We start from the raw sequence: 26,827 nt of genomic DNA, 5'->3' as shown, positions 1-26,827 counted from the left end.
GGTTTAAAATATCGACAACCGATTATAATCGATGTTTGGCTGGTTTAACCAACCAATTATCAAAAGATGAAAACCCAACCAATTGCCACCACTAGGTGACAATATAGTGTGATTGTGTCCTGCAGCTTGTGAAGAGTCACTTGGATGAGAAGGACGACTACGGCTGCACGCCGCTCCACTACGCGTGTAAGGAAGGTAATCTCACGGCCATCGACGAGCTGCTGAAGATGGGCGCTATCATCAACGTGAAGAACAGCGAAAAACAGAGTCCATTCCATTTTGCAGCCAAGTATGTTTTCAAACATAAACCATTTCAATTTATATTTTCAAACTACTCTAACAATGTCTTGAATATTTATGCACTGGTTGTTAGTACCTTTTATAGTTTATTACAAACAAAAGCAAATTTAATGTTATATGTTCAATGTTTTGGTATTTAATCCTGTTCATATACTTAAAATATTAAACCCAAAACATTCAATCAACCCCGCTCTCAACCCCCCCCCCCCCCCCTCCAAATAAACCATCAAACAAACAAAACACAAACAAACACGAAGGAACGAATGTTTAACACACTCCAGCACAAACGTATCTATCGGCTACTGGGTGTCAAACAAAGATCAATATATCAAAATAATTAATTACATTAAAATGAAAATAATATAATCATCTGAAAACACAGTGTACAGAGCAGTGCAAAATATAGATATCGGTACATTTGGTATAGAATCTCTAATGTTTTTAAAACTTTAAAATTAATTCTGGGTAGAAATTAAAAGATTCCACCATATATCCTTTACCGAATATATATTTCCTCACTGGCACCAGGTGACTATATTCCATCTAAATGTGGTGCATAGTCAATATACATTGGGCAGTGCTCATACGGAGGAGGAGGATCCAGTTTCAGGTACATTGGGCAGTGTTCACACTGAGGATGATGATCCAGTTTTAGGTACATTGGTCAGTGCTCACACTGAGGAGGAGGATCCAGTTTTAGGTACATTGGGCAATGCTCACACTGAGGAGGAGGATCCAGTTTCAGGTACATTGGGCAGTGCTCACACTGAAGAGGAGGATCCAGTTTTAGGATATATGAAATAGTTAAATGAGTATGGCCAATGCAAGCACGACACAAAACCACTTATTATTCCCGCACTGCCTGTGATAGAACTGCCACTACCCCAGGAATAGCTTGTCAAAATAACGCTTGGTCGCAATTACGTCGTTCCAATCATTCTGCGAAGTTGAAAATATAAATGGTTCATACGATGTTTAAAACCACTGTAGGATAAATTCATAGCAGACTGGGCACAATCTGCATTTTCATTGTTAATGATGCCAACATGACCGAGTATCAAAGTGAGCATATCATCCTTATTAACAATGGATAAAAACAATGGAAAAGTAACCTTAGTTTGCTACGATAACGTAGTCCGTTTTGTTCACTGACACCCAATAGCCGACTGACGCCACATAACTGTAAATAAAATGTGTTGAGTGCGTCGTTAAATAAAACATTTCCTTCCTTCCCTTTCCTTTCCACTAGCAGATGTGTAATTTGTTGCGGGGTGTCGTTAAACATTCTATTCGATTCGTTTTGTTCCTTGGTATCACCAAAATTGTATTTGTATTTCAGGTATGGTCGATTCAACACATGTAAACGTCTACTGGAGACTGACCAGGGTCCAAATATTATCAACGAAACTGATGGCAAGGGTAGAACAGCTGTCCACATCGCGTCAATGAATGGCAACACCAAGATCATCAGTCTCCTCATGAAGAAAGGCGCAGTGTTTGCTAAGTATGTTCATCATTAAAGCCGAACGGAGCCCTTTAGCTCTCATAGTCGAGCGTTATAATAAACAGTGCATTTAGATGTGTATAAAGGTATATGATCATAATATATTATTAGGTTTAATTGTATTATATAAAACGTTTATGAATAAATGCAGAACAAAGACAAAATCAGAATTATTAATGTTTTCACGAGGGTAGAGACCGTAATTATTTTATGACCCACTCTAAGAGAAAACAAAACATTTTGATTTTTATAAGGAATATTTTTATAATTTAATTTTTAAAACATGTTTATTTTTATAAGGACTATTTTAATTTATTTTGCAAGCGTATACTGACATTCACCCACATCCTCCCACCCAGAATATAGTTTGTACACTTTTGATAATTGTGAACGTCCGCAAACAGCCTAGGCCAAATATATAGTAATTTTTCATAATTTATCACTATACACTAATACACTTAGTTATTCATAACACACACATTAATAATACAAATAACTATTTATTTTCAAGTTTATTATTAATACGTGAACACGTCTGGCCCTGACATTTAAAGTTACTGGAGTTATTTCCCTTTTATTGATGTACAACTCGATTTGGAACATCGTACCAGCCTCGGTGGCATCGTGGTTAAGCCATTGGTAAGTACTGGTAAGGCTGGTAAGTACAGGGTTCGCAGCCCTGTACCGACTCCCACCCAGAGCGTGTTTTAACGACTCAATGGGTAGGTGTAAAGCCACTACACCCTCTTCTCTTAGGCCACTACACCCTCTTCTCTCTCACTAACCACTAACAATTAACAACTAACACTGTCCTGGACAGACAGCCCATATAGCTGAGGTGTGTGCCCAGGACAGCGTCCTTGAACCTTAATTGGATATAAGCACGAAAATAAGTTGAATTAAAATAAAAATAGAACATTGTTTTGAAGGTTGCATTCAGTATTACAATTATTATCGGATTAAAGTAATAGTGTGTTTCCCCCAATCTAGAATCTTGCATTTCCAGCCTTCTGAACACAATAACAAGGAAACGTGTGTTAGGATCCCCCTCCCCATCCCCTCCGATTTGCTTTACATATATCGACTGTAACAAGTTGTTAAATTGATAAAACCAAACATGTTTTTCAGAGATTACGAAAGCAACAATGCCCTGCATTACGCGGCCAAGAATGGTTATACCCGGAGCATCCGTCTGTTAGTGAGCGTCCATTACAACCTCTTGAACGCAGCCAACGTGAACGGAGTAAGTATCTTCATTACAATTCACAAGTAATGGGTATGTCTCCACTGGTGCCATATTAGCTTATATTAGGGACTAAAGGTTTAAGTCACCCTTGAGTCAAACGAGTAATTTATTGATAACTTTGTTTGGAAAAACCTTTCCAACTCGTTCAGGAATTGTATGATTAATGTATTTGGCTTTTTATATATACTGATATAAATAAATACGGGGAATCCAGTGCCAGTTTTCATTTAGTAAACTAGTCTGGGACTGGCAGTCCTCTTTATGGCGGAGCATTAATGATGCAATCTCTAACTAGTAAAGGATCTCCTCGGGAGTGGCTGTCCTCTTATATATATAGAATGAATAAACGAATGTTTAACGACACCCCAGCACAAAAAATACATCGGTTATTGGATGTCAAACTATGGTGCACTTGATAGAGTATCACGGAATCTACAACTATTTTGTCAAATGCCATTCGACTCTTCATTGTACATATATACGCCCCTAACCATGTATTACGGCTTTTTCATTCAGATTTAAATCACCACCAGAGTGGTTATAACTGTATACAACACAGAGATGTAATGTGGGACTGGATGTCAGTACTGTGAGATCAACTGCCAGTAACTCTGTTAACTTTCGGACAATCTGGATGGGGTTTTGGTTGCAGTCAATATTTCTGTTACTATTTGTGTGTTCCCTTATTTCTTCCTATCCGTGTATTTATACTGGTCAACATATTTATGGGAACAAATTATCTACATTATATCATTTCATCTTCTTATAAAATGTGTTAAATGCATTGTACAAACAAAGAACGCCCGGTTCTTAGACTTCCTAAAGAAGCGACGTTTCAAGCGTTGTTTTGTAGTTTTGATTTATTCGTATCAGAAATTGTATTGTTAGCATGCATATTGTCATTTTATAGGAAACAGCTTTACATGCCGCCGCCACAAATGGACAGGCGAATGCTGTGACACTTTTGTTGACCCTTGGAGCTACTATTACCAAAAACAATGACAACAGATCATTTTTCGATTACATTTTAGAAAAACAGCAGACAGAGGTTGCTCTAGCGGTTATTGACCATGAGAGGTAACATAATATAGTGATCACCAAAACAAAACGCAAATATAATTTTCAGCTGTAACATTAAGGTTTGTTTTTAAAGAAGGGATTAAAACATATTGAGATTCGGAAGAATTAAAAGATGATATTCCTTGTATCATTTGTCAACATAAAGTTTGTAATCAGGTAAACGTTTCTAATTACATTAAAAAACAACCGTACACCTGACTTGGGTTTCGTTTTGTGTTCACTATACGACCATTTCCGGGTTTTTAAAAATAAAGTAAAAAATAATAAATAAAAATGAAATGTAGGCAATAAATTACAGAGAATCAATTATGTATTCACTGGAAGCTTGTAATAATAGTATACACATTAAACATTGAATAATGGACTCCATTACTATTGTGTGAACGTTACAATAACTACACTCAACATTAGTCTAAACTAACGTCATGATTAATATAATATCACAGACGTTTTTTGTGTCTCTACGTTTGAGCATTAAGCCCAAATAATCTTGTCGGTGCATGGTCTGATTATCAGACTCTGCTAGTGACTTCTGTACACAAAATCCACGAACAGACAGGCAAGCAATATTTTGTTTAACGACACCTCAGCACATTTTAAATGACAATTATTTGGTGACTGACATATGATTCTTGTATAATTATTACGGCTTGTATAATTTTGTTTCACAGATGGGAAGATGTTATGAATACATGCTCTGGACCTTACGGGTGTCCTATGCTGGGACTCATTAAGCAGTTACCAGAAGTCTGCATGGTAAGGTGAAATAAGATGTTTGGTATTCTAATACAGTGGGTTGACATGTCCTTTGTAAATTATTCTTAAGAACATACGTTATTAATTTCAACAATAGTTGTGACAGTTATTTCGTTCAAGCTATTTTTGAAGTACTCGTAGGAACTGAGATAGAAGGGATAATTTGAGTAAAAAAGATGATACAGGTGATAATTACAAAATACTTTTTTCTTTACCCATTTCAGATAAAATACATTGAAATAAATACCATGGTTGAAAACAAAATACTTTTTAGCATTTATCCTTCATTACAGATTCTTTTCACATTTTAGAGTGAAAACATTTTTATAAGCAATGCACATATTCTTTATTGCAGGCTGTTCTTGACCGCTGCCAAAGCCAATCCGTCCACGACACACAGAGCAAAGATTACTACGTATGGATGCACATTTTTCTAAACACAATATAGTTGTAGCTCAGACAAAATTGGAATAGAATGGGCCTGTGCTTATAAAACCTTAGAGCTGATTTTACAAAGTCTTTTTTCTTTACTTAAATGCAGATATTTGAGCATTCTAAATATGTGTAGTTACACGCATGTAAGACTAAAACAGGTTTCGCTCCAACACCTGGCATCATCACTGTTTTGACAGTGATTCATGGGTGAATGTAATCACAGCCATATTTATTCCAGTATATTTATTCTTTCAAGTGCTGGTTTTGATTTAGTAGCATGTCTGGGAGTGGTACAGAAAGGATGTATTCTCGTGTAAAGGATCTTCTCGGAAGTCACTGTCCTGTTACAGACGGAGCACTGGATACAGATTCATGGAATTAACCACACTTTGCTAAATTCCCATTCTACTCTGCATTGATCTTTATAGGGGATAATGGCTTTTGTAGTTTAAATTCGTAATTGTGGTGCTTAGACTATATATGTCACACACATGGAATGTGCATGTCATTGCTATAACCTTAAAGTATGTAAATGTTATTATTATGAATGAATAAATAAATGAATGTTTAATGACACACTAATACGAAAAATATACAAATTCAAAAGTGAAAATGTTATTATAATGTCTTGAGTCTAGGCCCTAAATACTTTATAAGCACAATACCAGATCATGCAATTAAACGTCTTCCGAGATTAAACTTGTCTGAAACAAGTTGAAAACTGACTTCTTGTGTAGAAAATAGAAAGTGTTATTAATTATACACTTTACATATCTAGTTACTCAACGTCAGAAAATAGCTCTGGCCCTGAACGTATAGAACTTTAGTCACAATGTTTTAGTGCATTCTCGCTCATACGTATTTCATTTAACTAAAACCTTGAGTCTGAACTTTAAAACTTTAAAACCAGATTATGAAGCTACCACCATAGTAGCATATATACAAATGTGAATAGAAAAACAATTGTATATCGCATACTGTGGATCATATGCCACATCAATATCGGTATTTAAAACAAAAATGAATTAAAGATAATAACAAATTCCATATTACAAATATAGAATTGCACATAGCCTATATTAGTTCACTAAGCATTATTGCATTATTATCAGATTGCAAAAGTAACATAATTTGTTTGCATTATAACTGGAAGGGTTTTATATTGCAGGTGGAGTATAACTATAAATACTTGCTATAGCTGGAAGGGTTTTATATTGCAGGTGGAGTATAACTATAAATACTTGCGGTGTCCAGTGGATTACGTGCTCGAGTTGAAGCGGAAAGGAGAACCTTACACGCCGATGCTTCTACTTAATGTAAGTTTTGACAGTAGTATATGTAGCAAAACTATTGCTCGTACTCATCTATATTTAATTGCGGAATACGGATTTGTCATTCAGATTTATAGTTGCATTTGTGAATCTCATTTCAATGAAAACTTTTTGTGTTTTGTTTTTTATGAACTATTCCTTGTTTTTAAGCATATAATTTAAGCGTTTTGAACTAGCAAAAGTATTTTTATGTACAGTTTATAAAAACAAAACATTGGTTAATTGTTTGTTCACGGAATTAGAAATTACATCTTCTTGATTAATTTGTCCTACTAAACGCTTAATTATTATTTTGTGTTAATCTGTCACCACTAGTAAGATAACCTAAGTTCATGCATGCAGGATAAAAATAGAATTAAGAGTTTTGAAATCCATGACAAGACGATATGTTGTCAATAAGTATAAACTGATTTTAATAAACATTGCTGTGGAGGCAATTACTTTGTGTACGATGTAATCCAAATATTTCGTATAACTACTGAAATGTATAGAAAAACGTTCCAACTGTTATCGCTAGATAATTAATGCAGGCTGGAAGAATTTAGAAACATCCACCTTATTTGCAGGTAATGGTAAAGAATGGACGAGTTGAATGTTTGTCACATCCTCTCTGTGTCAGCTTCCTCAATGCAAAGTGGTAAGTATTTTCATCATAGACCTGTTTAAGTCTATATATATACTGAGTCAAATTAAAAACTTCACAATCTAAAATTTGCATAACGTCAGTGAGTGTTGAAAGCAGGTATTTTTCAGGAATAAATATTGTAATGACAATGTCGACACTCCATTTGAAGCCCACCTGGCGCGATCCATAGCACGTGCACAGCACCATTGAGGCAACAGCGGTTTTGCACGTGCCACTGGTCACGTGACTACAATAGCACACGTGTTTTTATCGTTACTTGCTCACAGTAGTCTGAGACAATGAAAAACCATATTAAATGATATTTGTTAATACCTTATTCGATGCCACGCCTCACAAATGTGTAGCGTGAACGTGGCGTCGGCATGTTGCACGCGGGAACGTCAGTAGCTGACGTTGCAAAGGCGTTGGATTGCAGGAAATTTATGATCTGCGGACACGAGTACAATAAACGGGCACCACCGGGTAGACCACGTGTGACGTCATAGGCAGATGACCGTCATATTGTGTTACGTCACCTCGGCAACTGTTTCATGACAGCTACAGCAACCAATAATGAACTTTTCAGACGTCGGGTGTCCGCGCAAAGGATCCAAAATCGGCTGCAAACCACTCACCTCCACGCACGGCGCCCATATGTTGGGCCGATTTTGACCCAATTCCATCGACGTCAACGTCAACTGTGGGCACAACGTCACTTGCGATGGACTCAGAGGCAATGGAATAGAGTCGTGTTTAGCGATGAATCAAGATTAACATTGCGATTTGCCGATGGCAGGCAGAGAGTTTGGAGACGGCGTGGTGAACAACACGCTCAGTGTTGTGTCATTGAAGTTGACAGATTCGGAGGTGAAAGTATAATGGTTTGGGGTGCTTTCTGTGGAAATGGACTTCTTGTCATCCGTGGCAACCTCAACGCTGCTGCATACCGCGACCAGGTACTGGCCCAGGAACCTGTGCCCTTCATGGCAGCTCATGGTCCAGGTCTGATCTTTCAGCATGTCATCGCCAGACCCCACACGGCCATCTTGACAAGGGATTACCTGAGGAACGCGGGCGCATCAATGTTATGGATTGGCCTTCAAGGTCGCCCGACCCGAATCCTATCGAACACGTCTTGGATGTGCTGGGAAGTCGCCTGCGCACTCTAATGAACCCTCCACAGACTTTGCAGGAACTTGGTGCCTCATTAGTGGAACAATGGCGCCGTATCCACAATGCAGTCTTTACATGCATCAGGCAGTCGACGAATAGGCATTGCCTTGCAGTTGTGGGTACACATGGAGGGCATACACGCTACTGAACCTGTGATTTCATCAGACGACCCTGCTTGTGAATTACCATTTTGACTGTTTGTGGTTTTGACGAACAGATTTTTGACTCAACATTTATTCCTATTCTTTTTTGGACGTCATACAATAAAAACATACCTTACTTGACACGTTCTTGAATCATATTTGCTAATTAGCCAATATGAAACGGTTGCGAAGTTTTTAATTTGACTCAGTATATATGCATAAATATTTAAAAAATCAGAGCCTTAATTATTGTCTGTATCGCAAATCTACAGCATTCGCAAACAATTATTTCAAATTCTCTATAAAAATAATCTAACAAATAAGCATTATATATTTCACCTCGTCGAGGTGTTATAATTAGTTAGTACTTGATAAATTAATTCAGTATTTATTGCTATTGTATCATCACATGTTCATGTAAGATGCAATTCCCAATTATGAAAAAAGTAAATAAAACGGATTACCCACTTAATCAGGTTAATCAATATGTTAACCAGTAACAATGTAATTGCTGCACTTGTACAACAGCGACAACAACAACAACAATGATAATAATGGCAATACTACTAATAATAGCACTACGTGAAAAAAAAATTAAGTATTTTTGGAGCTCCATATACGATTTGAACCGTTGTGCCAGTATTTGTTCAGTTCTAATAATAATAATATGAAGCAATTCTGTTGAACACGTTTTTTGTTTCATTATTTTTTTATAACAAGATGGTTTTGTATATTCAGGAATGACTATGGAAAATGGTTCTGCACAGTGTACCTGTTAATATACATGACATATCTTGGTCTTCTGACAGCGTTCATAATCAACCAAGAATCTCTTATACATTTTGACATGTGGTCAGTGGACAACGATACACTAAAGATGCTGGGAGGAAATTACTATGGAGGGTATCAAGTATGTTCATAAATGTGTGAAATTAATTTCTGAAGACGACTTAATTGGATGTAGAATTGCGTGGCATGTATTTAATTTGTAAAACGAGTTTTGAAAGGCTATGGATTACGAATTTGCTGCTGATATTTATACACAATCAAATTATCAGAAGTATATCAACATATACATCTAAAATATATGGATCTAAAATATATGGATATAGTAGACAACCTTGTCTTAGCCCATACTAGGTGTTATTACCAGCCCTCGTCGTTTAAGGGGAGATGTCACTCTAGCTCCTTATCACTCCCCTGAGACTAGTTCATGAAGTGTAACGTTTATCTTAATATGGTAATATCTTAATGGTTCCCCATATTCTAAGTTAAGGAAAGAATTAATGACTTCCTTCAATGTTTTCACGGCAATATCTATGTTACTATCGTAGTATTCATTGATAATTAATAATTACAGAATTCTCATTATTAAGATGTTCATGATCCCTGCTTGGATGTGTTATATATAAAAATACGATTTTTTTATTTTTTGCAACATCTACTAGCAGTTGATGTAAGAATTACTATTCTATATAAAGTACTATATTTCATGTTACTCAATTAAATCTCAAGAGAAGTAATGCACCTATTATTTCGTTACCAATTTTCATGTTGTAGCCAAACTCATTTGCTGTACCTGCTAAGTTGTAAAGGACACTAGTGCAGTTGCTTCCAGCAAAAATGTACACATTCAGATTCTTGTTTGTCTCGTAGTTGTTTAGGCTAGGTAATGTATAGTACTGACACATAATTGATCATAGTTCTTTATACTTATTACTTAAGTGTTCAATAGAAGAAGAAAACAACATACATAAATATTTTAACCTTTATATTTTGTTTGCAGTTTAGTTCTTTCTATGTGATCACACTGTGGGTTGTTACACTGTACAGCGTTCTGAACGTTATAAAGGAGGTTTTCCAAATGTTTACGCAGGTATGTAGTTTATTTCATTTATGACATTTATTTCAAAGGTCTTTGTAATTTAAGTTGGAGATAATAAAACAGCACATGTGAGAGTCTGCTGTGAAATGTATCTAAACACAGGCATGAAACAACTTGGGGAAAAACGTAATTATTAATAAAAGTTAACGTTTCAATAAAGTTAATAAAGTCATAAGGTGATTTTTGTCGATTGCGTATACGTGTTAGATTCGTCTTTTACAAAGACATTTCGTAGATTAAAAATTGAGTATACATTGGCATAAACATAATAATGAATACTGCCGTTATATATTTCCCTGTCACCCCACAACATGACCAAGGGACAGCGTTTTGCCCCCCCCCCCCCCCCCCCCCCAGTATGAGTATCCCAATATAAAATTACTATACAGTATTCAAATTAGGTATTGTGCGCTAGGTAGATTTCTCATTTCATCTAAATTAAAACATGTTTTAGTTTGGTGACTTAGTTGATAAACTACTGGTCTTGTGGCTCGTAAATACAGGATTCGCATCCCATTTCCAGCTTCTAAACATAGTGAGTTTTTGTCGACTAGTATGGAGGTGTTTGCTACTACATTAAAGTCGCTTTCCACTGACTAACCACTAAATATTAACGCATTTCCTGGACAGACAACCAAGATAACTGAGAGGTATACGCAGGACAGCGTTCTTGAACCTCAGTTTGATATAAATCAAATAATAGTAAAACAAATTGAGATTCAGTAGCAGAAAATAATCGAACAAAATACGAAAATTTAATTTTATTACTAATATGTTGGGGTGTTTGTTTGTAGAGACAATGTAAGTAATAAAAATAGTAATGCTACTGATTTTGTTTTTCAGAAAATAAGATACTTCTTGGAAATCCAGAACCTGTTACAGTTTTTCCTGTTCTCATTTTCCATGATATTCACGGCTCCCTTTCTGTTCAAAATGTCTTTCCACTGGCAGTGGGAGACAGGTGCGGTAGTGATTTTCCTCGCCTGGTTCAACGCTCTGGTCTTCTTGCACAGGTATGGATACCCATATTTGACATTCTACGTCTGTCTCAATAATGCTTTACGGAATATCTCAGTAATACAAACTAACAATCTGTTTTCTTACGAAAATAGACTATTGCCAATTGTCCAGTCGTTTGTCGTACATTAATATCTGTGTCAACAAGAGAATATCCAGGATTTTATGAAGGGGACGAGGGTGGCGTGTCTGTGTGTGTCTCTGTCTGTGTGTGTGTCTACCTCTCTCTATGTATATGTGTGTGTGTGTGTGTGTGTGTGTGTGTGTGTGTGTGTGTGAATGTGTGTGTTTGTGTGTTTGTTTTGTCTGTGTTTGTGCGTGTATGTGTGTGTGTGTGTGTGTTTGTCTCTCTCTCTCTGTGTGTGTGGTGTGTGTGTGTCTGTGTGTCTATGTGTGTGCGTGTTTGTGTGTGTGTTTGTGTCTGTGTGTTTGTGTTACACAATCCTAAAAACTACAACTTTGATTTTACTGAACGCAAATGAGCCAAGTCCAAAGAGAGCGAAAGCGAAATCTGTAGGGGGTTCGAGGGCATGCTCCCCGAAAGTGTTTGAAATAAAATTTCCTAGAGACGCGTTTTGAAGTCTATTTTTTGTTGTATGTTATGGATGATGAATTGTTTTAAAAAGGCACTTCAAACGGACAGAGGGGGACACATGAACTGTGATCCCCTGTGTCCCTTTCTGGAGCCGCCAATGGGCACATTTGTCTTTTTCAGGTTTGATTTCTTTGGCATCTATGTGGTGATGTTTCTGGAGATTCTGCGCACTTTAATTCAGGTTCTGTGTGTGTTTTCAATTCTCATCATAGCGTTTGGACTGGCCTTCTTCATGCTTCTTGGAAAAGAGGTAATGTTACTTTGCTTTGTGTTACCTCTATTATATATAATATAAAATACGTATCACTTGTCATATTCGATCGAGAAAAACGTAATTGCTGTCATATGTTTTTGTTGACGTCTTATTTTAAAATTATAGAGCCATCTGACGATTTGGCAACTATTACAATATGTTAGTTATATATAGAATATAATACCCTTGAAATCTGGTCATAAACATTTCAATAAATAAAAGTGTAACCACTCCCTTCGATATTCCAGCGGTGTCGTGTCAGTTGCACGAACTATTTATGCTTTGCGATCACAAGTTGCATTACTAGCAATCTTAGTCACGTGTGGGTACACATATAGAATCATTTTGAAATGAGAAGTTTAACTCCCAATACATCCCTGAGTTAAGGTCAATCAGTGGAAGAATTGTGCGCAACAGATTATATGATCACAAAGTACGACCATGACAGTACATCAAAATATTGTTCTGTTACATCGTCACCGACGGCGCACCAAGCATTGCGTAGACCGTACTTCAGGTTTAGAAGACAGGAGAGGATCACTGTACGTACAACAGATAAATAGACGGCGGTCACGGTTTGAACGTTTGCGTTTAGGTCCATTCCGCAAAAAAGTCCAAGGCCAATGGAATTTGGTTTATAGTTCAATGCCTGTTTACAAATAATAATTGATTGCTTCATTTTTCTTTTACTTCAATTTTGTTTTTCAAGAACGAGATGAAACCACAATTTATTTCTTTATTCACCGAATCAATTTATGCTAGGCAAGACCATTCATCCGCAGAGTCATTTCTGGTTCACCAAGTCCATATTATTATTATTATTATTATTATTATTATTATTATTCTATTGTTGTTGATGATGTTGATATTACTGTATATATGTTTCTGTTACTTATATTAGAAGAACAAAGCATTTGACAACCCTGGACTGGCCTTACTAAGGACGGCCACCATGATGCTAGAATTGGACTACATGAATTCCTTCAACACGCCCTACAATGATGACTCTGACCAGACTCTCCACTTCAGTAACCTCACTCTGGTTTTCCTCGCAGTCTTCATATTGCTCATGCCAATTCTACTCGTCAATCTACTGGTAGGCTTGTTAAACACGAAAGTAAATTATTCTTTATATTGAAATTCGACTGTAGTAGGGAGTAGCGGATGATACGTAATTTTAGCATAATAATAATAATAGAATTAAAAGAAAGAAAGAAAAAGAAGAAGACAAAAAAAGAGAGACAAAAGAAAAGTATATTATAAGTCGGTCATTTCAGTATTTGTTCTGAATTTCTAATAAAAAGAGCCAATCAACCAAAGCATTTGACTTCAGTTTAAAACGTTGGTTTGACCTAAAAACATAAATCGGTACTCTCTATCATAATGACTCTTTTAGTGTAAATTGTTTAAGATACGCAGGCGTTGAAGAATACAAAAAACCCTTAAACATAAGGAAAATAAATAAACTTCACACAAATTTCCCACAGCAACATTTAACGTTGCCATTTATCGACTCGGTCTTGTTTCTTTGATTCGGTAATAGTTTAGTATTTTTGGGTCATTAATGTGTACGGTCTGTAAATTGATAGTTTGCGTAAAATGTAACACTATATTTTATTTCTTTTTAAATTAAAATACCATTTAATTATTATTTTAAATTTGAACTTTTCGTAATTTCTTTGAACAATCATCTGCTTGATTTCGATCGCATATCGATTACTTTGGATATATTGTAAGAGAAAGATACATTTCATTACATGTTTAACTCCCCATTGTCGAGCTGTGCTGCATATATTGTATACTCAATTGTATGCAGTGCATCGGTTCTATTTACTGAAAATCGCAAACTTGTATTTTACCTTGTGAACGTTATGGGTACCACAATACAATTTACAGTATGTCATTTGAAAATGTCTTATAGACTGGTTTGGCTGTTGGTGACATTGTTGCAGTTCAGAGGGATGCGCGACTCAAGCGCCTAGCAATGCAGGTATGTACGAACATTTTGACATATTGTTTCCTTAACTTACATTTTACGTTTGGTCATTTCCTGTGAGTCTATCAATAGTCTTAAAAAACAACAACTTGATATTGATTTTCAAAGTTTAATAAAAAAAAAAACCTGGTAGACATGATACAAGCAACCACTGATCAAGGGGATTACTCTGTACATGTCTGGGAATCCACCTGAAACATGTACACAGGCATATATGTGATATAGGGGTGGGCAAAATGTCAGTATCTGTTATCATCACCATGAGCCCTGATGACAGCTTGACAACGGCGACGCATGGAAGCAATCAAACGTTGCACAACACGTTGTGGAATGTTCTGCCATTCATGCTGCAGTGCCGTAAGAATTTGCGGAAGTGTCGGGGTGGTCAATTCTTCTGGCGCACACGCCGATCCAGTGCATCCCATAGATGTTCTATTGAATTTACATCCAGCGAACGGACAGGCCATGGTACTGTCTGGACGTTGTGGCGCTACAGAAACTCCCGACTAACACGTGCAACATGTGGTCTGGCATTGTCATGCTGAAACATTCAAGCGTCCTACCACCATGATGGATTCCGGCCCACACCATGACACTGCTACCACCAAAACGGTCGATTTGTTGCACGCAGTTTGGATCATAACGTTGCCCTTGACGTCTATAGACACGTGTGCGTCCATCAGCACGTGACAGGAGGATACGACTCATCTGAGAACAAAACAGTCCTTCACCTGGCTCGTGTCCATCTCACCATGTTGCACTGGTCTTTTATGGAAAATTCCTGCCTCCCTCAGCCGATTACGAACTGTTTGTAAGATATTCTGCGTAGTCCAGGGAGTTATGTCGCTGTGATTGTTGCTGTAATGGTTCGATTTCGAAGATGTATTTATCTTGAGCGGCGGTGGTTACTCTGCGACGACCTGACCTTGGTCTGCCATTAACACTTTGAATGGTGTTGTACCCTGCCCATAAAGCAGAGATGGTCTGTCTGGAGACGCCAAAGTGCTTTGCCACAGCTTGTTGAGTTGCCCTTGCCTGCAATCTCCCAATGACATTATTGCGTTGAGCTGACGTCAATCTTGGCATTATTGTATTACCTACAGTGTCGTCATGTGGTCTGTTTTAATCACTGCTGATGTGGCCTTTTATGCCCAACTAACGGAAGGTTCGGCATGCAAAGTTACAGAACTTCATGATGCACGTGCTTCTCTGAGGGTTGAGCTTTTGCGTTTCGGTACAAACGTTGACTATGGATACGTTTATGGGAATCGAACGTCTTTTCTAGTGTTTTTGGCATCACCATTCACTCACTTACTTGATTGTCTTTACGATGTGTTTGATTCTGTAAAAATAATCCGATAGCATTTTTTTGAATAATATATATATATATATATATATATATATATATATATATATATATAATGTGTGTGTGTGTGTGTGTGTGCGTGCGTGCGCGCGTGTGTGTGTGTGTTTATATATATATATATATATACTAGGCGGCAATAAAAACGCAATCTCGGAAATGATCATGGTTTATTTTATTATGCGAGATCGCACAAAAATGAAACTGATACCACCAGTGAGACCAACCACTGGCCCATCTGACTGGCACTGTCAGCCGCCAACAGTGAATCGCGCATAACGTCTCTGGCGATGTCAACGTCATGGGGGTCAGTATTTCGTGTGACCTCCATGTGCTGCGATGCACGCCTGCAGCCTCCTAGGCATGGACATGCACAGGCGCCTCACCACACGTCGTGGGATGGCTGCCCAGTGATGCTGCAATGCCTGCTGCAGCTCAGCGAAGTTCTGTGGTGGATTCGGTTGGTTTTGAACACGACGTCCCAGCTCGTCCCACATGTTCTCTATTGGGTTCATGTCCGGGGAAACTGCTGGCCAGTCCAACACAGTGACATGGTGGGCACGAAGAAACGCCTGTGTACGCCTGGCAGTGTGCGGCCGAGCGTTGTCTTGCTGGAAGACGAGCCTGTTTCCGCCATGCCGTCTCATCAATGGAGAGGAGGACCGGCCGCAGGATGTTGTCGACGTAGTGTTGCGCATTAAGGTTTCCCTGTACCACCACGAGTTCGGACCGGAAGTCAGCATTGATGGCGCCCCAAACCATGACTCCGCCGCCCCCGTAGCGGTCCCCTCTCCAGAACACAGGCCTGCGCGACACGTTCTCCACGACGGCGGTAAATGCAACGACGTCTGTCCGTGACACTCACGTTAAATCTCGATTCATCCGAGAAGATGACATCTCGCCATCTCCTGGGTCGCAAATGCCCACCATTCCTGGCCCATAAGAGTCTTGCTTGACGATGTCTGTGCAGGAGGATAAGGCCACGGTAGGGTCGGTGGCAATGCAGTCGTGCTGCGGCAAGACGTCTCCGGACAGTTCGGGCGCTGATGAGTCGTCCCCTGGTTCCCACTTCAGTCCTGGCAGTGCTTGCGGCTGTCAAAAACCGATTGCGCAGGTGCCGCAACCGTATGTTCCGGTCCTGTCTATTGGTCGTTACGCGTGGTGTGCCCGAACGACGGCGGTCATTGACGGTCCCTGTCGTCTGATATCGGTTGAGGAGCCGATTAATGGTTGACGGGTGCACGTGGAACCGTTGTGCTACCCGCAATTGCGAGTTTCCGGCATTCAACAAGCCAATGGCTTGATTCCGATCGGCGTTGTTCAACCGAGGCATCGTGTAGGAGTGAGATACTCATTACCACCCGCGTGTTCTGAGTGTGCCCGGGTATTAGGAAATGCACGTGCAAAGTGTTATTTCGCCAAGTGGTTGCGTGTGCGCGATTTACCAGATAATGCGTTTTTAGCGTTGTTCCCCTTATGTTGGGAACAGGCCGGAAGTCGACCTTTACATGCTGCTGAAATAATGTGTACCACTGTACCATGTACATTGACGAATAGCGTCAACGAAGTCCAACCGGAACGTATATTATTTTGACAAAAGGAAATTGCGTTATTAATGACGGCTAGTATATATAGAGGATTCGTCACGAGTGTTTTTAGTATGGAAAATATCAACCGAGTCTATGTTAATCGGTATTTGTCGAGGCTCTGCCGAGACAAATGCAGATTAACTAGAAGAGGTTGATATTTTACATATTAAAAAAACACGAGTAGTGAATTCTATTTATCCTATAACACTTCTAAAATAATATTTTAATTCGATATTTAGTAAATTACGGTACTAAAGTCACCACGCACTTTAACTAAATATTATGAACACGTTACGCTCAGGTATACAGGTTTTGATGGCTTGTAAACAAATGACCCATTCACAGCAACAAATTATTACCAACATACCTTGCAAATTTCTATATACCTTTAAATTTGCATACCATTATTAACCGGGTTAATACACTAAATTATCACATGTGTTTATGACATGTATATCATGGGTAAGTTATAAAATAAATAAAATTATTGTGTGTATTAAATGTTTATAAAATCCCTATATTGGGTACTAAATTACCTATGTTTGTAACAGATGTAAATAAACGCTATTTTCTCTGAATATAATGGGTTTGGGGTGGGGGGGGGGTAGGAGGGCAAGAAGATCAGTGGTAGATAGCGATGTGTCGCACAGTCTATTACTGTTGATGGATTCGGATTTTCCTGTCTAAACATTTCCACGACTGGTACATTGAAGGCCGTAGCATGTTTTGATATAACAATGAGGACATGCATATTAAAGATATATTGCTGTTTTTCGCTTTTTACCATGGTGTAGGTTTTGTTATATATCTGTATATTATGTAGCCATGTATGTATTGTATATTCGTATGTTGTCTTTTAATCCACACAGGTTGAACTCCACATGGACCTGGAACGCAAAATGCCGCTAAGCCTGTTAGCAAAGGTAGACAGGGTCACACAGAAAATATACCCAAACAAGAACGCGAATACATTACATACTGTACGTACACGAAACGTATTGTATGCTGCATTGCTGCATGATGTATTCAGTTTCTGTCTGTCTGTCTGTCTGTTTGCTTAATGGTTGAGTAATACAAATGTAGAACACACTTTAAAGCCGTAGTCTCGACTCATTGTAGAATACTGAACAACAAAAGGAATGCGAATTTTGTAATGTAGATATTTTTTCGTGCTACAGTTAACTCGATAAATAGACGTATGAAAATGGGTCTACAATGTTCACAAGGCATGGATACTTTTAATAAATTAAAACACGGTATGGAATTAAAGCTGATTAGTTTTAAACCAAATTAAAGAAAACTAATTAAGTGTTCGCATTTCTTTTGTAGTTCAGTATATATGAGTTTGTAATCGCCATGTTAGTCTACTTGTATCACCGAGCACGAGAATAACGCCCCACTTTCGAAAGATACAATGGACAGTAGTATGTTTGTGAACAGAATAACGCCCCACTTTCGAAAGATACAATGGACAGTAGTACTTTTGTGAACAGAATAACGCCCCACTTCCGAATGATACAATGGACAGTAGTACGTTTGTAAACAGAATAACGCCCCACTTCCGAATGTTACAATGGACAGTAGTACTTTTGTGAACAGAATAACGCCCCACTTCCGAATGATACAATGGACAGTAGTACGTTTGTAAACAGAATAACGCCCCACTTCCGAATGTTACAATGGACAGTAGTACGTTTGTGAACAGAATAACGCCACATTTCCGATTGTTACAATGAACATTATAACGTTTGTGAAGATAATAACGCCCCCGCCTCTGTATGTTACAATGGACAGTAATACGTTTGTGAAGAGAATAACGCCCCCGCCTATGTAGGTTACAATGGACAGTAATACGTTTGTGAAGAGAATAACGCCCCCGCCTCTGTAGGTTACAATGTCCAGTAATACGTTTGTAAAGAGAATAACGTCCCGTTTCTGTAGGTTACAATGGCCAGTATTACGTTTGTGAAGAGAATAACGCCCCGCCTCTGGATGTTACCATGGACAGTAGTACGTTCGTGAAGAGAATAAGACCCTGCTTCTGGAGTACGTTTGTGAAGTAGATGACAGAAAACTAGTATACTTTCGAATGATGACTTGTGAATGTAAGAACATTGATGTTGGTGGTATGTTCTAGATATCACAATACAAAAACAACTGGAGATAGCAGCTTTACGTTTGAAGATATATAGATATATGGATGTATGAATGGATGGAATGATGGATGGATGGATAAATGAGGTAGATAGTAATATAAAATTGATAAGGGGTAGACATATTGGTAGACTAGTAGACAGATAATAGTGAAATAGAAATAGATGGATAGATAGATGGATATATATCTATATATCTATATATCTGTCTGTCTGCATGTCTGCATGTATGTATGTATGTAGATAGATAGATAGATAGATAGATAGATAGATAGATAGATAGATTGTATGCATGTATGTATGTAGATAGATATAGATAGATAGATAGATAGATAGATAGATAGATAGATACAATGTATATATGTATGTATGTATGATGGATATATATATATCTATATATCTATCTATATATCTGTCTGTCTGCATGTATGCATGTATGTATGTAGAAAGATAGATATATAGATACAATGTATATATGTATGTATGTATGATGGATATATATATCTATATATCTATCTATCTGTCTGTCTGTCTGTCTGCATGTATGCATGTATGCATGTATGCATGTATGTATGTAGATAGATAGATAGATAGATAGATAGATAGATAGATAAAAATAAACGATAGATCATCATCATGGATAATCGGTTATAGATTAAATAAATAGATTTCCATAAAGTATTTATTCAGTAGGCTAGATATATACAGTATTATATAATGCAACATAACAGCAAAAAGTTTTAGACACTGTGTTTACGATTCCAATCTATATACGTTTTATTTGTGAATAACATCCTATTGTCTGACTACAATATACCTAAATACATCTTTCCTCTTTTGTGCTTCAGCTATGGACCAAAGTTACAAACAACCATTATGACGTAGCATCTACTACTGGTCCTCCGAGTCGAAACTGCGTCCTCAATCGGGAACTCTTCAAACAGAAACAAAGGTATGGTCCCATCCTACAGTGTTTCCACAATGGTTCCTGAATTGCTGTGAAATAAGCTTTGTTCGTGATGGTCAAATTATCGTGCAATTTATGGACTAGTGCCGTCAGCGAAATAAAGAATGTAACAAAAATATAATATGATACTGCCTTTTCAATCTACGAATATAAGTATGTTAGAAAACCCAAAACAGAATTTCATAGTCTATTAAAACAAATATTTCATTAATGGCGAAGGCGCCCCAAACATTGAGACAAAAATGGTATTGGTAAGAACTATACAAATAGCGAAACCGCTTTATTTATTCAGTTTTGTAATGGGAATACCTGGTTCAAGTGTGCTCCACTCTAGGTCTCGTGAAATGTATCAGAGTATCTTCTGAGCTTGTGGTAAACAGGACCTATTGTACTTGATAGATAACCATACCCGTCAATGGACCATACCCGTAGGAGATACTCCCATAATGTTATGTAGTGTTCGTAGTCTTACGCCTAAGATAGGTAGGTAAGTAACTAGTTTAACGTGCTCATATACCTCTAAGGTTTCGAACACGCCCATCCTGAGTCCGACCTCCGATAAGATCGCAGCCCTCTCTCGGGACAAGAATTACATATTTAAAAGGTAATTTAGAAATTTACGGCTAAACCATTAGTGTCGGATGTAGTAATTGAATATAACATATTGAAGAACACATGAAACACAAATACATACATTAATGTAGTTGTCTTTAACACATGAAACACAAATACATACATTAATGTAGTTGTCTTTAACACATGAAACACAAATACCTACATTAATGTAGTTGTCTTTAATTTATTTAAAATTATTCAATTTGAATCTCATTTGTTTTTGAGGGGCAGGACGTAGCCCAGTGGTACAGCGCTCGCTCGATGCGCGGTCGGTTTGGGAATGATCCCCGTCGGTGGGCCCATATTTTCGAAGGCATCTTAGCCACGATTTGTCGTAAATCCGTCGTAAGTGACTGCGGCAAATGTCGTAGCGTATTTTCAAAATTGTCGTAACTCCAAAATATCGTAAATACATCGTAGATCCTACGAGGTTCCTTAGGCTCTATTGTACCATGATTAATTGTTTCACTGCTGATTGCCCCCCCCCCCACCCCCCTCCCCACGATTAATTTAAGGTAGGCAATATAAAAATGTTTATCGTATAGCCTCGTGAAGTTTGTAGAGGGGCAGGCTGCTTTTTGCCCGAATTAAACGAAAATGCCCAAATCTTGATAACAACATTTATTCATATTAGCGTTACTGCCAAACAGCTTATAGGATTGCAGAGGATAAATCCTATAACTTAAAGGGACATTCCTGAGTTTGCTGCAATTTTTAAGATGTTGTCGACTAACAGAGACTTTTTAACTATTATAGTTATAAATCAAATATATTTTTCTTCATAAAATATTAGTGGCCGTATATTAAACGTGTTTCTGATCGTTCTAATATTTGTACTAGTTTAAATTTCATTTTACGTACGAAATTATTTGAAGACAAAATCCAGTTTGGGCTTCTTACAAATAATAAGACGACCAGAAACACATTGAATATACAGACACTGACATTATAAAGAAGAAAATATATTTAATATATAAGTTTAATCATAGACATATTTTATTAGTCAGAAATATCTTACAATGGAGCAAACTCAAGAATGTCCCTTTAAACCTTGATAACAACATTTATTCATATTAGCTTTGCTGCCAAACAGCTATATAGGATTTCAGAGGATGAATCCTATATCTTAAGGCAGTAACTAGCCGCTCCCATTGTTCTGACTGTTTAACTCCTATGGCTGTGGTTTGTGTACAGGATCAAGGAGGTGAGCGGCACGATAGACAAGTGTTACGAGCTGCTGCGTCTGGTCATTCAGAAGATGGAGATTCAGACTGAGGACGACGTGTGGGACGAGGGCGCCAGATCGGCGACAGGACTCCTCTCCGTCATCCCCAATTCTAACATCTTGACCAGCACCATCTTCCGCCAAGCTGCGGTCGTGTCCAAGTGGAAGAGGAGCGTCAATCGAAGGAAATAGAGAACTAATCTGGAAATAAGATTTCGCAACATGATGAACGAGGCTAGGGATTTTCGAAGCTATCTTAGCTCTTCGAAATCGTAAAGCCATAGTAGGATATGGCGTTAATACAGCACCCGCCATGGTGACGTCATAAATGACGATGGTTTGACGATTTCGTAGCGCTAAAATAGCTTCGAAAATATGGGCCCAGGGCAATAGCCAACATGCTTATCTTTATTTTATACATTTTAACATTTTGGGGTTAATTAACTGTGGGAGCGGAGGTGGTTGGTGTTGGAAGGGATTCTGCTCACAATATGTTACATAATCGCACCTGATACACATCAATATATGTATGCACTGTTGATATTAAGAGTAAAGGATGTTGCTATAGTGCAGATTTAGACTTATAATGATAATAAGCTATGTTTCGGCAAATCACCTTGGAAAAACTGTATACAGGACTTCACTGAAAACGCATTTAACCTATTCTTAATTGCTATTGCTATAGCATGTATGCTGTCTATAAAATACGCAACAACCCTACCCCAAGTATACACTATTTATTACCTACATGAATACATACAGTTATACAAACTCTGTTAAATCTTATATATTGTTCTTCTCCTCTCCTTTATCCATCTACATATCTGACTGGTGCATTTCCACTAGAGTTCAGTAATACAGCTATAATAGAGATATTACAACTTCTGTGCAAGTGAATTAGTTACGACACTGAAGGTTACACACCACCATTAATTACTACATGCAGTTCAATACAATTACTATGTCAGAATATATTCTAATACAACACTATCGAGAGGGTCATGTGACTACAAATTTAGGGAGTGTTCTCAAGTGACAAGTACCGTGTACAAAATCAACATAGGTAGACCACGAACGTTTTAAATTAACGGTGCCTATGCCAGAGCACCGCCTCGTGTTGCTATTATACAAGTCGCACTGTACCACTTGCTCAGTTGTTGTCAGTTAGTACTACATATAACAAGTAACTTTAAACCAATGGGTTATTTAAATACTGCAGAGGTCAACCTACGTCTAATCAAAGCACGATTACCTTGATATCTTAGACATTGATCTACTATTAGCTGGCGCAATAAACCTACCAATTGAAGAAAACTATTTCCTTTTTAAAGCAGTATATAAATATATAGCTGCAAGTAAGAGATTCGAGTTGAACTAACTTATTATTCTGATTTTTACTGCCACATATAATGTTTAGCTCCAACAATAGGATCATCACTATCATAATTTTTCTTGCCTGTCCCATTTCTATCTACTCTCTACCTTTTATTACTATATATTAATAAATATTAATTATGTTAAATACTTTATCCCATTTGACATTATGTTATTATGTTATATATATGATTATGAATATTGATTATTGTCTGATGTCCATCTTGTTTAGGAGAGCACTTATATAGGCTCTGCCTGTTGTGCAATCTTTTTTACTTTTTTCTGATCAATAAAATATTTCAAAACAAACTAACTCAAAGCAATATTTCAGAAAACATATCAGAATTGTGTAGTTTTTTTTTTAATTATGAGGAACTATTTCCTTAACCAGACTATATTAAGCTGCTTCAGCAAGTAACGACATGACGAATATTGGTGTGTTACCTGAACTCAATAAAATATCGACCACGTGGGTATTAGTTTTGCACTAATATCACTGTTATGTATTTCCGTTTGTGTCTTCAAAACATTTTAATTGCACTACTTTAAACTGATATGTTATATTATCATCATTTGCGAATACACTGAATTTAATTTTTGAATATATATTATTTCTGTTACCAAGAGAAAATGCCTTCAGTCTAGTCCGTTATTTTGACATTTCTTCACACATACCTACCGACAACTGAGCCCCATTCTACTTTATAAATGCGTTGTTTTTCTAACAGTCAATTTGTGACATTAAAGTTTATTATTAATGTAATTTACTACACGAATTTGGTTCCCGCCGCAATAATTATATTACTGCACAACTATTACTTACTATATAACAAATAGGTATCTGACGTGCGCTTAGATGAAGTCATATCATAACTGACAAATCGATGGTCGAATCTGTTCTGTAATTTACACATTTACGTCAAAATTAAAATAACCCATCTTAAAGCATGCTGTCTCCATTTCATAATAGAAGCGGATCCAGAGTTATTTTTGTAAGCTGTGCAGCGTACCAACTTCAATTGCAGTGTTATGGATGTGATATACAACCTAAGAAATCCACTCATGCTTTTGGTTAATTGGTAAATTTTGAAAATGTGCTACGTTTGTTCTTTTGATCAGTTCCAAAGAATATCAAATGTGGGTCTGAAAGTACCAAGGCATGATATCTTTTTCTAACAGATAAAACCATAGACCAAATATTCGACCACCTTTTTCGTGCAATAGTTTTGTTGTGCAAGTCCTCTTTAAGATCCAATTCCAATAGCCTCCCTGCTCACTATGGTGACGTTTTGTGTATCACAGACAATCAAAGCCTTATCAATACCTAATTGAGGATTAAAATACATTTACGTATATATATGTATTGCTATACAATTTGTGTCCAGTGTCGTTTGTTACAAGTGTATCCGTCCATCTGTAAGACAGTATGTTTTAAATGTTCGTAGTTTACTAGACATACCACTATTCCATACTAACATCACTGACCATTGATTGACGTTTACCTAAATTAACCAAATACTTGCAGGCTTGTGGGAACGATATCTGAAGTGTGGGGCACAATGTCTACTGGACATGAGGGAGGCTCAATCCCAATTTTTATCTTTATATCGAGAGAAAACAAAAATTCGTCTTCAAATGGAGGACCTTTTCCCTCCCTCCCCCACTGGCGGCCTTCCCGTTCCTACGGACCTGCTCTGAAATGAACCAATGGACAATTTGTGTTAATGTTGACGATATGGAATACCACGGGGAGATAATTCTGAGTGAGCAGATTCTGGATGAATTGCCTCCCTAGTCGTAGTTTCATTGTTGTGTGTCGGATGTGTGTGATAATTTCAAGAACCAGCCACGGTGGCGCAGTGGTAAGCCATCGGACTACAGGCTGGTAGGTAAAGGGTTCGCAGCCCGGTACCGTCTTCAAACCAGAGCGAGTTCTACTCAATGGGTAGATGTAAGGCCACTACACTCTCTTCTCTCTCACTAACCACAAACAAACTTACCCACTGTCCTGGACAGACAGCCCAGATAGCTTAGTTGTGTGCCCAGGACAACGTGCTTGAACCTTAATTGGATATAAGCACGAAAAAAAGTTGAAATGAAGTTGTTTTGACAAATAATATTACTCATGCATTCCATAATTTGGCCTTAATATAATTGCATGTTTTGCAACGTTGGGGATGTAGGCATCATAGAAGAAACTGAAAAGAAAAGAAGACCGTTTTAAAAGTATCTGGTATGATTGACGTAACTGTGACTCGTGAGTGCCTGCAGTTACAGACTGACTCTTGGACTCTGACTGGTACAGAGATATGTTTTGCCTACGATACGTTGTGTAGATGTTACTTTGTATTTTTTTGTATTTTGTTGACTTTGTTAAAACTAAATAAATTCGATAAACTATAACGAGCTTCTTGTGTGTTATTTAAGGGTGTGTTAACAATAGTGTACACACATTTGAATGTCCGTAGAACTGGGAAACTAAAGTATTGTAAACTATAGTCGGTCACAACCTCCACAACAGGTATTTTTATTCAATATTGTCATTCTATAAATACATAGAGGGGGCGGGACGTAGCCCAGTGGTAAAGCGCTCACTTGATGCGCGGTCGGTTTGGGATCGATCCCCGTCGATGGGTACATTGGGCTTTTTTTACTCACTCCAGTCAGTGCACGACGACTGGTACACCAAAGCCCGTGGCATATGCTATCCTGTCTATGGGATGGTGCATATAAAAGATCCCTTGCTGCTAATCGAAAAGAGTAGCCCATGAAGTGGCGACAGCGGATTTCCTCAATCAATATCTGTGCGGTCCTTAACCATTGGAAATAACATAAATGTACTATTTTGTTTAATATTTAAATAAAAGTGCAATACTCATCTATCATAATAGCAGAAATTCACGTGAAAGAATATAAATTAGTTTTAGTGTAAGCTAAATAAACCTATTTTTTATTATTTTATTGATGTGTCCGTATTTAAGAGCTATCGTTTGAATCACACAAATGACACGCATTGGCGAACACATGAATGAAGCTACAAAAGGAAGTTTGTTTTGTTTAACGACACCACTGGATCACATCGATTAAATAATCATTGGCTATTGAATGTCAAACCTTTGGTAATTCTGACTTGTAGTCATCAGAGGAAACCCGCTACATTTTTTTCTAATGCAGCAAGGGATCTTTTATATGCACGTTCCCA

At 37.6% G+C, this 26,827-nt stretch overlaps 1 protein-coding gene across 3 annotated transcripts in view; it reads left to right on the top strand.

The window, feature by feature from the left end:
- The window catches only part of LOC121375124 (transient receptor potential cation channel subfamily A member 1-like), a 58,035-nt gene extending 32,007 nt beyond the window's left edge, over positions 1-26,028 (top strand). For 2 of the 3 annotated variants that reach the window (XM_041502371.1, XM_041502374.1), the window contains 17 exons: positions 126-289; positions 1,640-1,804; positions 2,933-3,047; positions 3,961-4,127; positions 4,802-4,886; positions 5,242-5,301; positions 6,542-6,637; positions 7,219-7,289; positions 9,332-9,503; positions 10,380-10,469; positions 11,322-11,491; positions 12,211-12,340; positions 13,245-13,439; positions 14,265-14,333; positions 18,161-18,271; positions 20,293-20,396; positions 22,221-26,028. In XM_041502371.1, the coding sequence (XP_041358305.1) occupies positions 126-289; positions 1,640-1,804; positions 2,933-3,047; positions 3,961-4,127; positions 4,802-4,886; positions 5,242-5,301; positions 6,542-6,637; positions 7,219-7,289; positions 9,332-9,503; positions 10,380-10,469; positions 11,322-11,491; positions 12,211-12,340; positions 13,245-13,439; positions 14,265-14,333; positions 18,161-18,271; positions 20,293-20,396; positions 22,221-22,443 (2,187 nt within the window). In that variant the 3' untranslated portion in view covers positions 22,444-26,028. The remainder of the gene's footprint in view (positions 1-125; positions 290-1,639; positions 1,805-2,932; positions 3,048-3,960; positions 4,128-4,801; positions 4,887-5,241; positions 5,302-6,541; positions 6,638-7,218; positions 7,290-9,331; positions 9,504-10,379; positions 10,470-11,321; positions 11,492-12,210; positions 12,341-13,244; positions 13,440-14,264; positions 14,334-18,160; positions 18,272-20,292; positions 20,397-22,220) is intronic. The other variant, XM_041502373.1, reaches the window with a different exon arrangement.
- Positions 26,029-26,827: the final 799 nt, after the last annotated feature.

Source organism: Gigantopelta aegis, chromosome 6 (genome assembly GCF_016097555.1).
Source record: "Gigantopelta aegis isolate Gae_Host chromosome 6, Gae_host_genome, whole genome shotgun sequence".
NCBI lineage: Eukaryota > Metazoa > Mollusca > Gastropoda > Neomphalida > Peltospiridae > Gigantopelta > Gigantopelta aegis.
The sequence above is the reverse complement of the archived record's forward strand: the minus strand, read 5'-3'. Positions and strand labels throughout refer to the sequence as shown.